The sequence below is a fragment of the Trematomus bernacchii genome, unplaced genomic scaffold (assembly GCF_902827165.1).
Source record: "Trematomus bernacchii unplaced genomic scaffold, fTreBer1.1, whole genome shotgun sequence".
In the NCBI taxonomy this organism is placed as follows: Eukaryota; Metazoa; Chordata; class Actinopteri; order Perciformes; family Nototheniidae; genus Trematomus; species Trematomus bernacchii.
The window spans coordinates 11,560,000-11,574,561 of NW_022987313.1; the positions used below are offsets into that span (position 1 = coordinate 11,560,000).

The 14,562-nt window shown below is 41.0% G+C and overlaps 1 protein-coding gene across 1 annotated transcript in view; it reads left to right on the top strand.

The window, feature by feature from the left end:
- The first annotated feature begins 5,233 nt into the window (after nt 1-5,233).
- The window catches only part of tfb1m (transcription factor B1, mitochondrial), a 28,151-nt gene continuing 18,822 nt past the window's right edge, over nt 5,234-14,562 (top strand). The window contains exons 1-6 of the mRNA XM_034124457.1: nt 5,234-5,304; nt 6,367-6,513; nt 7,056-7,207; nt 7,429-7,537; nt 7,615-7,766; nt 8,727-8,846. Of these exons, the coding sequence (XP_033980348.1) occupies nt 6,378-6,513; nt 7,056-7,207; nt 7,429-7,537; nt 7,615-7,766; nt 8,727-8,846 (669 nt within the window). The 5' untranslated portion in view covers nt 5,234-5,304; nt 6,367-6,377. The remainder of the gene's footprint in view (nt 5,305-6,366; nt 6,514-7,055; nt 7,208-7,428; nt 7,538-7,614; nt 7,767-8,726; nt 8,847-14,562) is intronic.

Sequence of the window (14,562 nt, forward strand, 5' to 3'; positions counted from 1 at the left end):
ACCCTGATTCTTAACACCGGTGCCCCTCAAGGCTGCGTGCTCAGCCCTCTCCTCTACTCCCTGTTCACCCACGACTGCGTGGCCACACACAGCTCCAACACCATCGTGAAGTTTGCTGATGACACGACCGTCATCGGCCAGATCACAGACGATGACGAGACGGCATACAGAGAGGAGGTCGAAAACCTGACATCTTGGTGCCAGGAGAACAACCTCCATCTCAACATCAGCAAAACAAAGGAGCTGATTGTGGATTACAGGAAGCAGCAGGGAGAGGGACACGCCCCCATCGCCATCAATGGGACTACGGTGGAGAGAGTCAAAAGCTTCAGGTTCCTTGGGGTCCACATCACTGAGGACCTGACATGGTCTCTTCACACCACCACCATCACCAAGAAAGCTCGACAGCGGCTCTTCTTCCTCCGCAGGCTGAGGAGGTTCAAAATGGATTCCAGGATACTCTGCAACTTCTACAGGTGCACGATAGAGAGTATCCTCACTGGCAGCATGACGGCCTGGTACGGCAGCTGCACCGACCTCGATCGTAAGGCTTTACAGAGGGTGGTGAAAACTGCACAGCACATCACCAGGACGGAGCTGCCATCCATGGAGGACCTTTACTCCCAGCGGCTCAGGAAGAAATCACTACGGATTATCAAAGACCCCCATCACCCCAGCCACAAACTGTTCTTTCTGTTGCCGTCTGGCAGACGTTACCGCAGCATCCGGGCAAGGACAAGAAGATTCGGAGACAGTTTCTTCCCGCGGGCAGTGAGACTGTTAAACAATTGAACTGTTGAAACAACATCAAACATTCAACTGCTACTCAGTAGTATGTATCTAATACCTAATATATATATATCATTCCAATAACTTGTATATAGACTCATACTGCACTATTCCACATCATAACTTTATTTCATTTTTATAACTATTATTATTTTGTATTGCTCTTGCTCTTATTGTTATTATGTTATGTTATTATGTTGCATTGTTGGAGAAGCCTGTGACATAAGATTTTCAACTGCATAATTACTCTGTAGCTATGTCAGATTGACAATAAAGAACCTTGAACCTTGAACCTTGAACCTGTTGTAAAAAGGTTGCTTTTTCTTTGCACAGCATGAAAGAAAGGCCAAATGAATGGGCTGTGATTTTAGTTTTTTTTAAGCAGAGGTTGAGTTCAATAATTTGTATGGCCCTCGGAGGATGTTGTAAAAATTGAAAAGGCCCTTGAGAGGAAAAAGGTTCCCCACCCCTGCCCTACAGGGTGTACTTTGAGGGTTTTTGACTCTGCAGACCGTTTACATGCATAAAAACCTTCATAACACACAAGGGGACGGGTAATAACCGGAAAAGCATGACATGGGACCTTTAAGTCCTGAGAAAGTCAAATAAGACGGTGTGTAAAACTACACTGCCCAGCCAAAAACAAGTAACCACTTTGATTTAACTAGGCCAGTAGGTAAGGACTTTCCACTGGATAATAACTGCAGCGATGTATACTGTATGTTCCTGAATACACGTTTTTTAACCCTAACTGATGCAGTTAGTCACTTCTTTAATGTTTGTTCTTTCTGATGTAAAGTCAAGGTTGTAACTGTTTGCAATGAAGTTGTGGGGTGCTGAACTGTTCTTTTGATTCTTTTGAATTTTTATATATGAGGGTGAGCAAGCATCTTGAGGAACATTCATCATTGACTCCTCCAAAAAATATAGTTTATTTAATAATAACACTGAATATGTGAATCATAACAGTGATTGACAGCTGATAGGAATGATATGATTGTTAATATTATCATATTAATTCAGACAAACATCGATGAGACAGTTAATTAATGTACTTATTGCAGCAGTCTGCATATATTTGGTACCCCTGCTGGTCTAAGAGTGAAACAAACTCATTCAGTTATTGTTCAGTTAAAATTCATTCAATTATGTCTGCCACCTTATATATTTATATGTAAGGCTTTACTGATGTGCCACAATAATGTCACCTAATGTTATTGAGTTAAAATATTAATATTGTGGCTTTCCAAGTTAACATTGATTGATATGACTGCGATTAAATCAGCATATACTTCTGCCAGGGGATGCCACCCCTCAAAATCTCCTGCCACCCTCTTGCCACCCCATGAATAGTTTTCTAGATCCGCCCCTGAATGTGGCTAAATAAAAGACTCACATTAGTAATTAGGGATGCTCCAATTGATCGGCCGCAGATCGTTATCGGCCGATATTCACTCTTAATAATGTGATCGGTGCTCTCTATAAAGGCCTACCCCTGGAACAACCTAAACTAGTTATAAATATGTTTATTCTTCACTGTCGGGTCACTCATTACTGGATCAGTGAGCTGCATGAGACGGATACTGACAGGCTGTCAGGGGAGAGAGAGAGGGAGAGAGAGGGAGGGAGAGAGGAAAAGAGAGCGCTTCCTCTCATTTCTCCCGTGTTATTATCCAAAGTTAATGTAAACTTGAATAATGTACTTCATTTGAATGTAATAATTATGTTGTTTGTGGAAGCGCATCATGTATTGAAACATTTATCTGAACTTTTCGATCCGTTACGATTATAAACTGAAGCAATATAAAAATGAGCCCCATTAACTGAGTTTTAAACTCAGTTTAAAATCACTTTAAAGATCCCCTTAGTGGTACTGCACCATAGGATCTTTTGTTAAGCTTGACGGACAAGTATGTCTAATCAGGGTTTGGATTTTCCACTCGAACAGTAATAGGGTCCTGTCTAAAGTGATACATAATTTTGTATAAAAAGAATCAAAATGACATCATACATCATGAACCATTTTTGGATTCATCCTAAAGTGTCTTGAGACAGATTCAATACATTTTAAATGTAGTGCTGTCTCCATCCCAGTGGTGTAAAGTAACTAAGATGTACTCTAGTACTGTACTTAAGTACACTTTTTTGGTACTTGTATACTTTACCTGAGTATTTCAATGTGTTGCTACTTTGTACTTCTACTCCACCTCAATTCAGAGGTAAATATGGTACTTTTACTCCACTACATGTATTTCATATCTTTAGTTACTTTGCTGATTTGGATTGATAATGTAAAATATAATCAATACTGAAATAAGTTTCAACAAAATATTCCTACCCTTTTTTTTATTTCTACTTTTATAAAAGTACAAAAACTGAGTTCCTCTTCCACCACTGCTCCCTCCGAACTACTATTTGATTAGGACAAAGCAATAGGTTTTTTTTGCCCTCTTTTTTAATTATTGTATGTTTGGTTAAATGCAATATTGCCATAGTAAATTCTTAAACCAAGTATTCTAAATAAACTGTTCTTAATAGTTAATAGCTTACATCTGGTTTTACTTTTTGGGCAGTTTCCATTGTTGAACTTGTTACAGCATCAATAACACATTGAGTCAAATACCAGAACATAATACTCATCTTTGAATTCTCATCATGACGGAAGTTGTTTTTGAGCATACTGTAAGACCTCTCATCTCTTGTGGTTTCTGTGTTTATTGACGCTCGCTGGTTCTTTTATATTGGCTTGGAAATTATATGCTTTTAAGTATTTTGGTCTTCTGTTTTTCTTCTGATGTTTCCCTTAAAGAGATGACTTACCTTCTCAGAAATGTTAATTACTTATGTTTCATTTCCTGCCTTTACTGATCACACACTATAGAGTTACATGGAGGAAGAGACTCTCGAACGCCCTCCTGTGTTGAGGTGGCAGTGTTGTTTCAAATTAAACTAAGCCTAGACTTTTTTTAAACCGTTCCTTTGACAATATTACTATAGACACTACTGTGAAATGTTACAAACTGTATCGAGTACATTTATATTTAATTGTGGAAGAGTCATTCAACATGCTAACATTTGAATGGTGATCTAAATTAAAGTTGTTTTTGTAGGGGCTTTCTTGTCTTTTTCAAAATATATTGTCCTGTTTCCGAAACCTCTGGTGGTCATAATTGTAACTCGTCCAATTTATTATGGATTCAAGTTATTTACATATATGTATGAACAACAATTATGAAGTTGTTGGCAATTACAATCTTGTATCTCAGTATCCCCCCAACAATGCTCATTAAATAAGTATTTCAAATATGATTTATGATATAAATATATTGGACAGTATTGCAAATAAATTCACTGAATACTGAATTATATATATATATCAACAAACACAGAGATGTAAACTGTTTGTAAAACAATAAGTAAAGTATAACATAACAGTAGAGTGGATAAGAAATGACTATTGATAATCAGAATGGTGTAGACTATAACCGTTTTGCTGTGTTGCATGTTATAGGCTATCTTTTGGAGTTATGAACACTCACCGCCATGAATCTTGTAATTCTGATATCTATTCATGATTCTGCGGGCTACATCATCAGTCATTGCTGCAGTTCATACAAATTGAGTAAACTGTGAGGAAGGTGACTTTGCAGGAACCTCTTCAGCAGCAGACCGTCTTCAGGGCCTGAAGCTACCAAGGTCAGCCATATCAGGGGAGAGAGCTGCCAATCATCTGCTAAAGCCTCGAGGAGGATATTTCCATCTCAAGCTTCGACACCCGTGACCCTGTGTGGATCGTGAGTGGAGACGGGAGACCACAGGGCCACAGGGGGGTGTCATTCCTAACAACAGCTGTGTATCATCCAGCCTGACAAAATACTTAGACAATCAATTTCTGCCCTGCAGTGGACAAGAGGCATGTGGGCTGCTTATCAGTTTAAGCTGAGAGGTTTCAATTACTTCAACGTTATGCAGATGTCTAAAGCTGAATGTGTGGTCTAGTAATGATTGTAGCCATTACTTCTGAATGTGCAAGCCTTAGGACCTCATACTTAATCTTGACCATGTCTTTATTTTTTTGTTATAAATGTCTACGTTAGATAATATTGAGTAATAGCTGTAAACGTGTTAATTGTGTTGTTGTAGAATCGATGCATGGCAGAATTAAAAATGTTTTATTTCCTGTAGTTTGAAGGTACCTTTCTTTGAGCCGTGTACAATTATTTGATTTCCCACTGATTCAATTGATAGAGCAAAAAAAGAGAATGACATCAAGATTCAATATTAAACAATTAAACGTGCTTTTAATACATTTACTGCAAAAATCAATCAGCGCATTGTCGCCCTCTTTTGGATTTGACGCATCACTACATCAACAATGAACGGCTTTTCAAGGGCAAAGATAAACCCCGCCTCTTTGAATTTGATTGGTTTGGATTAGAATTCTCGCAGGTTCATTGGACACTCAAAATTACGTATAGGGAAGTGTGAAGGAGGAAAACGTAGCCGGTGAGAAACGTGGGTTAACTCTTCTACATTTGTAGCTTCTGTCCCTGTTATATACCGTTATAAATGTGTTATTAGTTTTATGTCTGCGTTTAGAAACAAGATGAAGTGTTCTGCCTAAATTCACAGCTTTTGAATGCGTTCTGTTGGCAGCTTATAGACCAAGAAGCTAACATTAGCTGCTATGCTATCCACTGTGTCTCAAGAGTCACACAGCTCAGCCAGCTGTCAACACGGGTGAAAAGTTACTGGCTCCAGTTTGAGGTCGTTTCAATGCATCATTATTGGTTATTGTAGGTTGCTGTATTGCTCCGTTAATGGTATTGATGTGCAGCAATGTCCAAATTATATTGTAATGTTATTGGCCGTTTAATTGTTAGAATACAATGTGTTTTCTATATGTTGAGTGAAAGAATAGTAAGTGTTCTAGATGCACAATTAGCTTTGTTCTTATTGTGCATCCCTTCCGTTAAGATGATGTTTCCCATAGCGTCCCTCTCCATGATTAGAGTTAGGGTCAGGTAAAGCATTTCATAAAAACAGTAGTTGAGGATAGGGATATGGTTTTTGGTTCAGATTTAGTCGGATAACACAACAGTCTATGATATGGACGGGGTAACAGTTTTCATAAAGCATCTGATTTTTTGTGTTTTTAGGTTGGTCTGTTATAACACCACTAGGTGGTGCACGAGATCTTATAATAAGACACTAAAGTTCAACACAGTCAACCTTTAAGCACTGACACCTCAGCTTAAGTCTAGACATTGTTAATCAATGCCATTACCTGATAAAGAAGTAATTGGAATTGATCATTTAAAGTGACAGAATTGACTGACATTCATCAGATAAGACCAACCTTTGTTTTACATACTGTGTCATTTGCAATATAATTGTGGGAACATTTCAATCCTTTTGAATGTAAAGGTTAGAATAAGGCAGACACATCATGCTTGTGCAGGGACCTACCAACATGAGACAATTACTTTACCCTAAAGGCGTTACCTTTTGGTGTTTAACGCTCTCAGCTTCTAAATCGATTTGTTGCTCCCCATTGTGTGTGTTTGTTTCTTACAGTTTTCACCTGAATGATGGCTGCCTCGACGAAACTGTCATCTTTCCGTCTACCTCCCTTGCCCACCATAGGCGAGATCATAAAGCTGTACAAGCTGCGAGCTGAGAAACAGCTCTCACAGAACTTCCTGTTGGACTTGAGGCTCACAGGTAAGTCTGCCTCACTCTTGCTTTCTCTTTCTTCCGCTCTATCTGCAGTGCACCAATACCTAGTCGCTCCTGTTCGTTGTTACCATGTCTGCACTGAGGGCACAATGGTGTGGGTTTTTTTTTTCAATGCACTTGATTGCACAGCTCCACATAGCCTTGTTTCAAGGCATTGGAATCGACAGGCTTTGCTGTATGGGCAAGGTTGAGTAGATGTCTTTCTAATGTGAATGGAGTCAGTTGTTTACAGCCCTTGCAGAGCTTCAGCCTTAATATAATTATCAGTGATGCAGTGCAGGTCTGATCTGCTCTCTTGTCCTTGGGCAAGGTGACTTTTAGATTAATGCACCTCATCTTCATCACATAGAGGCAGACAGGTATTGTAACATCACACACTATTAATCTCAATTTAGATACCCGTGATGAAGATATTTGATAGAGGAGTATCGTTTCATTTATATGATGCATGAGTTTAACTACAATGTCTCTGCAAAAATATTGATGAAATGCACAATTGAGTTGGTCATCCATCTCCATCTTTTTAGACAAAATAGTGCGTCAGGCGGGCTGTTTGAGGGACGCCCATGTGTGCGAGGTGGGTCCGGGCCCTGGTGGTCTCACCCGCTCCATCCTTAACGCCGGAGCGACAGACGTGCTCATGGTGGAGAAGGATACACGCTTCATCTCGGGGCTGAAGGTAAATTGATCAGCCACAATGACACGGGCGTATGCACAATGTCATTAAGGTCATTATGTCACTAAGCAGAAAAAGCTGTAACACCTTCACCTGTCAGCTTCTTGAGAGAAGTCGATCTGTTCTCAACTGCAGCGTCGTTAGCCACCCGCAGAGTGACTGATGATTCGTTTTTCCCAACACCTTTTCATTTTTCTCATTTAATGTCACATCTTTTTCTACAGCTGTTGTCTGAGGCAGCTCCAGGGAGGGTGAGGATTGTCCATGGGGACATTCTCACCTACAGAATGGACCGAGGATTCCCAGACACCATCTCTAAGCCATGGGATGGAGGTGAGAATATGAAAATATAAAAGCTGTCATGTGTTGTAAATCCGAAGGAACTTAACTGTGTGTTTCTGGCTCCATAGATCCTCCAAATCTTCACATCATAGGGAATCTCCCCTTCAACGTCTCCACCCCCCTCATCATCAAGTGGCTGGAGAACATAGCCAATAGAACGGGGCCCTTCGCCTTCGGTCGCACCCGACTCACTCTCACCTTTCAGAAAGAGGTCGCAGAGGTACGTAAACACTGTGGCATGTTTCCGTTTTCAAGGTGTATATTTGTGGGGGATGTTGCTGATATGTCCAGCTGCCAAGATTCCATCATGATATACTTTATAATGTGCAAAAACTGCAAGCTACTCGATGCTTTTATTTGCTCCTCTGCTGTGCAATCGCCACTATTTGAAAATGTTTTGTAGTAATAGTCTTATTTTGCTATTGTCATGATTAAATCTGGATTTCTTGATCCATATTTAATCAGAATTTGCAACTCAAAAGTGTTTTTATCATTCAGGCCAATCAAATCATTCAGAGCTTTTCTATTATGACACATTCAAAATAATTAATAAACACTCGTTCCAGTTTTTTGGTCTTTATGTAATATTTTTCCAGACGCGTTTGGTTAACAGTAAAAGTAAGGCTGATATTTCAAATAGATGTATTTTGTTCCTTATTCACTAGGACCCTATTCAAATTGGCTGAATATTCATTTAAATAACAGATCAGTTACAATACCAATATTGGTTGGATTATGAAAGAGATTCTGGGAGAACTAATGCTGTACATTTCACAAATACACATTATTGTTAAAGTTGAGTTCAGAGATTTAGGGTATTTCTGCAATATTCTACCCCAATTTTGCCCATCTAAATATGACTTTGCTTTTGTCCAGGTCTTCTCTAGCTTCATAGTTTCAAAACCAAATATCTTCCTTCAGGCTTGGCTACAAAGGACACAGCTCCCAGCGTGTTTTAATTAAACTGTGGTTTGCTAGTTGCTTACGTCGCAAAATCTATTAAAAAAAAGGATTAAATTGATATCTGATCATTCAAATGAAGATCGACTTGGAATCAGATAATCCTTTTTTTTTTATTTAACCCAGTCCTAACTGAAAGCAGCATTACATGAAAACGACAATTAACCCCGTCTTAATAAATGTGCATCCCTAATGTGTGTTGGTTGTTCTCTTCATCCAGAGGTTGACAGCCAGCACAGGCAGCAAACAGAGGAGCCGTCTGTCCGTCATGGCTCAGTATCTCTGCACCGTCAACAACTGCTTCACCATCCCTGGACGGGCCTTCGTCCCTAAACCAAAGGTAGGATTTCACTCTAAATGAAACTCCACCATTTCTAATAAATAAAGCAATGTTTTCAACCTTTAGTAGCAGTATTGAAACCGTTTCTGTCGGAACAACATGGGCAGATGGACACATTACTATTTTACAGATCCTACCCTGCTGTAGGATAAAAGTGGGTTCTCTCACAGCTTTTTCTTTCTCATCTAGTCCCATGCTCCCGTCAGAGTCCCTCATCATGTCACCATCACTCATCCTTCTCTTGCTTTGAGGCGTCATTAAGACTGTGTTGAATCAGTGTTGTCTTTGTTCAGTCTTTGGACCCTTTCTAGTTTGTAATGATGCCTGGTGGGTATTTGAGTTGTGGGCACAATCACACAGCGCCTTGTAATGAGGGCCTAGTTCTTTTTTGGGAACAATTTCTCTCTCTTCATGTGTGTTTGTATCAGTGGTGAAAGCAAGACACCCACTCTTATGTAACATGCCAATGCAAAGGTTTTTCTTTTCTGCCGGGTTAAGGATTGATATGACTTAAGAAAATATAAGTACTGCTGCAAATGTTGAAATATCAGTGTTGGCTTATGGTCCGCTCCTTTGAGAGAGAGATTACAAACAACTCTTCAAAGAGACTCCGGAGCTCTCTTTGTTACAAATTAAAATGTGTTTTCCTTTTCCCGAATTAAAGGATAGGTGTTAGGTAGATGTCAGAGAAGGACTGTTGGTCCCTTGAAGATGTGATGGCTCTTTAGGAGACCCTCTGTTGGTAAATATTTTATCTCCTGTGTGGAGTAAAAGCGCAGCAGAGTGAATGGGACCATTGCTGATTGTTCATTCTCTTAGAAGAGATGGCTCCCAATGATTATTTCATCACTCTCAGATGCCTTTCTGGGCTTTTTCCTCTCGCTCTCCAATGTCTTGCATATCAAACTTGAGCTAAATGGAGTTCTGCATGCTGGACTGTGCTGGAAATGTTAGCATGCAGGTGGTATGTGCTGTATAAACAAGAACAGAGAGGACGCACTGCAGATGAATCAGCGCCTCCCACACGCGCTCACACAGGCCAGCTCCCCCCACTAAATGCTTTAATGGGCACTTGGTCGGATTGATATCATTAGGAGAGATGATGGCCGTTTGATGAGCAGGCCTCTGCTGCTGGTGTCCTATAAAAGATCAGACGGCACACGGACCATATTAATGCTATCGTACCCTCCGCATTTTGCAGGTCCCTTTTTTACTAGAATGTCGTGTGTTATAATTCATAAAAAGCTTTATGGCATGACATTATTTACTGGTGCACACCAGAGTAATTACGCAAAATTGCGTGAACAATAAAAATGACCTGGCTGATTTATGGGAAAACATCAAAGGCTAGCAAAAGGGGGATTTCAGGTTGTGGCACACTGGAATAAAGACTTCTAAAGCAGTGGGTTGTCTAAAAGCTGATTTATATGATGATAACAGATATAGAAAATACAGCTCTTTGTCTTCTTAGCTGACTTTTTTTCTTTTAGTAAGGAATATATGAAATACAGAAGAATATTGTCATTCTCTGAATGCCTAATGGAAACGGCTTGTAGGACTCTCATGCTAAGCCGAGACACTAGTGAAAGTGAAAATTGCAAATGGGAAGAAGTTAATTATAATGGAGGAGTAACACCAGCTAATATAAAAGATCTCGCCCTCTATCTTCCTTCCTCTGTCTCTCTCGGTTACTGCAGCATGTGTGACTGTGACTCATACCTATAGCCAATACATCGGCTCAGTGATCTAATTATTGGTATGGTCTTCTTCCCACTGAAGCTCTGGGATCTCTGATTGTGTTAATGAGGGGAGATGTGTTCAAATTGAAGCACAACTGGCCATTGTCTCTGTCTGCCATCGGCATGTCTTTGTAATGACTAAACCTGAGGCTCTCTGATCAGCTGTGAGTGAGGGGGTGAATCATGGCACATGTTCACATGATAATTCTGTGCAGAAATCTACTGTAAATGGCCCTGGTTGGTTAGCTGTTTTAGCTTTCCTACCCCCACATTCCTAACGGCAAATACAATAGACAGCAGCAGGTGCAATGCTACACATATGGCAGTAAGTGGAGTGTGAACAAACATTTGAAGTGGCTTTAATGCTGTGTAATCACACAAACAGCGGGTCACAGAGAGCCACATGAAAAGCAATGAAACTACTGAACCGTTCAAAATAACAATGATTAGAAATGGCTCCAGTTGGAGGGGTGGGGGGCTGTTCGACCTTTTAGTTGAATCTATAGGAGCTGGACAGTGCAGGCTAATAGGATAATGAGAAGGGAAATGTTGAATCCATTTTAAATCAGCAACCCGTATTGACGTGTGTCTGTGGGGGGGAGGGGGGGTTGATAGGCTCTTATCTTTGCTGTTTACTCTGTCCGTCTTGTTCCTCTCGCCCCCGGTCTGCACCTCTCTTGTGTCACATTGACGGACTGAGATTGTCCTTGAAGGTTTCTAAGAGTGCCGATTGGCTGACTTGATGGTGTTCCCCGAGGCTCACTGTCCCCTAGGTCTGTCCCGCTGCAGATCACACCTGCCTCTCTTTCCTTATTAGCCACTCTCCTCCTGCTCATTCTCACATAGACGGACAGATCGAGCACTATTTAAATTGCTCCTGTCATTCACAGCTATACATATATCTGTTAGGTCTCTTTAAGGGAGTAAGCTATGACAAAAAGCTGCTTTCCTGCAGTTGCTTTAGTCCTTATACATATTTCTAATTTGCATTCCAGTCAGGGGTCAAGGGGTTTTCGAGTGCAAAATGCTACCAGGCATCTGCATCTTCAATACGGACATTCAGTCATCCAATTTCATCTTCACTGCCTCTTTACATAGACGATGGCTGATTGGAAAGATTTAAGAGTGCGTGTTGACTTGCTCATCTCTCTCCCCCTGCCTCTCTGCTTCCTCTGCAGAATGTGATTAAAATCAACTTGTGTCCGTCACAGGCAGGTCTATAAGTCGTGCAATAGATTCTCCATCACGAGCAACATGCTGGCTCTGCTGTAGAGCGCCTACAGAGATAGCAACTGTGTTAGTCCTTACCAAAAGTATGGCAGTGGGAGATGGAAATGTTATATGACAGAGATGGGAAGAAACAGTTGAAGATAAAGGAATACATTGGCAGGATGGAGTGATAACTAAGTGGAGATATATATATTTTTGTATCATATGGATAAACAGGAAACTGACTCATACCACAGTGAGATGAAACAGAGAAATTCAGTCAGTACTGTATGTGGACAGATGTGATGTATGGAATGTAACAAGAGCGGGAAAAGGATGTCAAACCTGCAAAGCTTTCCCCACAAGAGTACAGAGCGCTGGAAGACCGATTCATGACAGAGATCGATCTGAAGGGAGAGCGAGGCGTACCTCCGGCAGATGGTTGTCTGGGCCAGTCGTCGGCCCGCTCTGAGTAATGGCTGCATCAGCCATCACCCGCCAACTAACTGAGCCTCACAGGACGAGAGCCCTACAGATGTTCGCCTTGTACACAATCGTCGGCCAAGAGCACACGCCAGATGAGCAGAGCCGAGTTTTAATATGTTAATGCTGCATTGAACATCCATTAAGGCTGGCAGTTGTCAGAAGAACATGCAACTCTGGCGGTAAAAACCTTTTGATTGGAAAAAGTTAATAATTAGGGATGCAGCATGATATCAGCGTGTTATTAGTATCGGCATTTAAAGAAACATTTTTGCATCAAACTGAAATTTCTTTCAAACATTACTAATGAAATAGGTTTTTCTTTTGTGCGCAGTGAATGAGTAAAAGCATTGGATTTGATGTCTGCATATGCCAGAGGGCCATCACAATAACAGTAGACATATACATGCTAATTCCACTTCTGGACTTGAGACTTAGTGTTTACTGTAATAAGGTGGAAGAAATGTGCATCTATTGGTATCATCAATCCACCAAAAGGATCTGGAAAAGATTGGCTTATCTTAAATCGGGAGGAATCCAAAACTGTGCATCCTTAAAATAAATGATATCCTTTTGAATTCAGTTTTTCACTGTTGCATGTGACCCACCTCAGTGCGCTGTAATGCAGTGGCAGGCTCAGTGATGGATATCTTCTCGGTGACCTGGAGTGGCTCAGTAAGAGCTGAAGTCTACTTCGAGGGGCGGCAGTGCTTCCTCTTCTCCCGCCACGCATTCTACAGGCACACAATTCATCCAGGCCTATTCCTATCTCTCAAACGGGGTCAAACACGGTATCAAGAGTATCGGGCAAAGTTATTTCAATGACTCGTGCCGGTGCGTTAAACGCCTGAAGGCTTGGTCTCAATTCATCACGGAGCCAAGGTAAAGAAAAGCTAAAAATACTCTCCTCTTCCACCTCCTCCTCTTTCTTAAACAAAATGCCGAGGTTTGCAGAGTTGGCTTATGAACATCTCCAGAGATCTAGTGCTCCGCCTAACAAGAAACTGTGCCGGGTTCGCTCAGAGTCAGCGTTCAGAGTTTAGCAAATTCAGCTCTGTTTAGTTAGTGAGCATGCCAGGAGAATATGCATGTACTTTGAGGGATAATGCTAAAACCCTGACTATATCCCAAGGAATGAAGGTCAGCTTCAAATAAGTAATTGCCAGCGGTGCTATGATGCAATAACAAATGAAGTCGTTGAAACAAAAGCTTGCCACAACGGGAGGCATCAACCTCTAAAATATTAACGTGAAGGTTTATTTTAACGCTCTAAGTTAAGCATCATTCATTGTTATTTTGTGACTTGATTTCAGGCTTTTTGAGGGATTTAGTGGGAGATTTGATGTGGTGTCATACCAGTACAGGTCGTATTATATCATATAAATCATCAGCTATGATGATTGTTTCATCAAAAACAAGTTAAAAGGCCCCTATTATGCTTTATGAACCTGACAATGAGCATAATAGGCTACATTTACAATTGCATAAATGTTTCTGTCCATGTGTGAAAGTATTCTCTTGTTATCGTGTTTCTGTGCTCTCTCTTATCCACTGTAGTCCTCTGTAATACAAAACAATAAGCTCATGATGATCATTATCATCAAGAGGAATATAGATTGTCCACACCTTTTTAAACTACTTAGCCTCCCTCACTTTCAGCTCACTGAATCCTCCCAGCCACGCATCCCGCCCCGTGCTCAAAGCTAAAATATTAAAGGGCCTCCTTTTGAACTGTCAGACTGTATTGTTTTCCCACAAGCGATCCTTTTGTCATCTCCATAGCTTTTACTGCCTTTCTCAGCAGTTAACCGCCCCAGCCAAGGTCGTTGCTATTATTCCCCAGCCTCACACGAGCACTGGGACCAGAGGCGAACAACAAAGGAAGGTCATTCTTCCTCAGCGTTGATGGCCACATTATATCTCCGGTATGAACCTTCATGAGCATAACAGCTGTCCAGAGCAAAGAGCCCAGACATTAGGTATGGTGACAAACTGGAGCCATTCGGGTGCTCACTGTGGTGATCGCTAATAGTGAGCGATGGAATGACAGTTCCTTAACATGCTCTGATATCCGTCTCGCTCTTTGTGTCTGCCAGCGTGATGCACGAACACTCCCAGTCAGCGCTTCATTGTCTTCCACACCTTTTTCTTTTTATGCAGTTGCAAAGTGGTGGTGGTCAAGAAGGTCAGTATTGTAAGCTATGAATTTGACATGGCAATGAAGTTCAAAGATTCCCCTGACGCACAATTAGCCCCTGCCTCTGATTGAGAAGCGCTCACCTCCT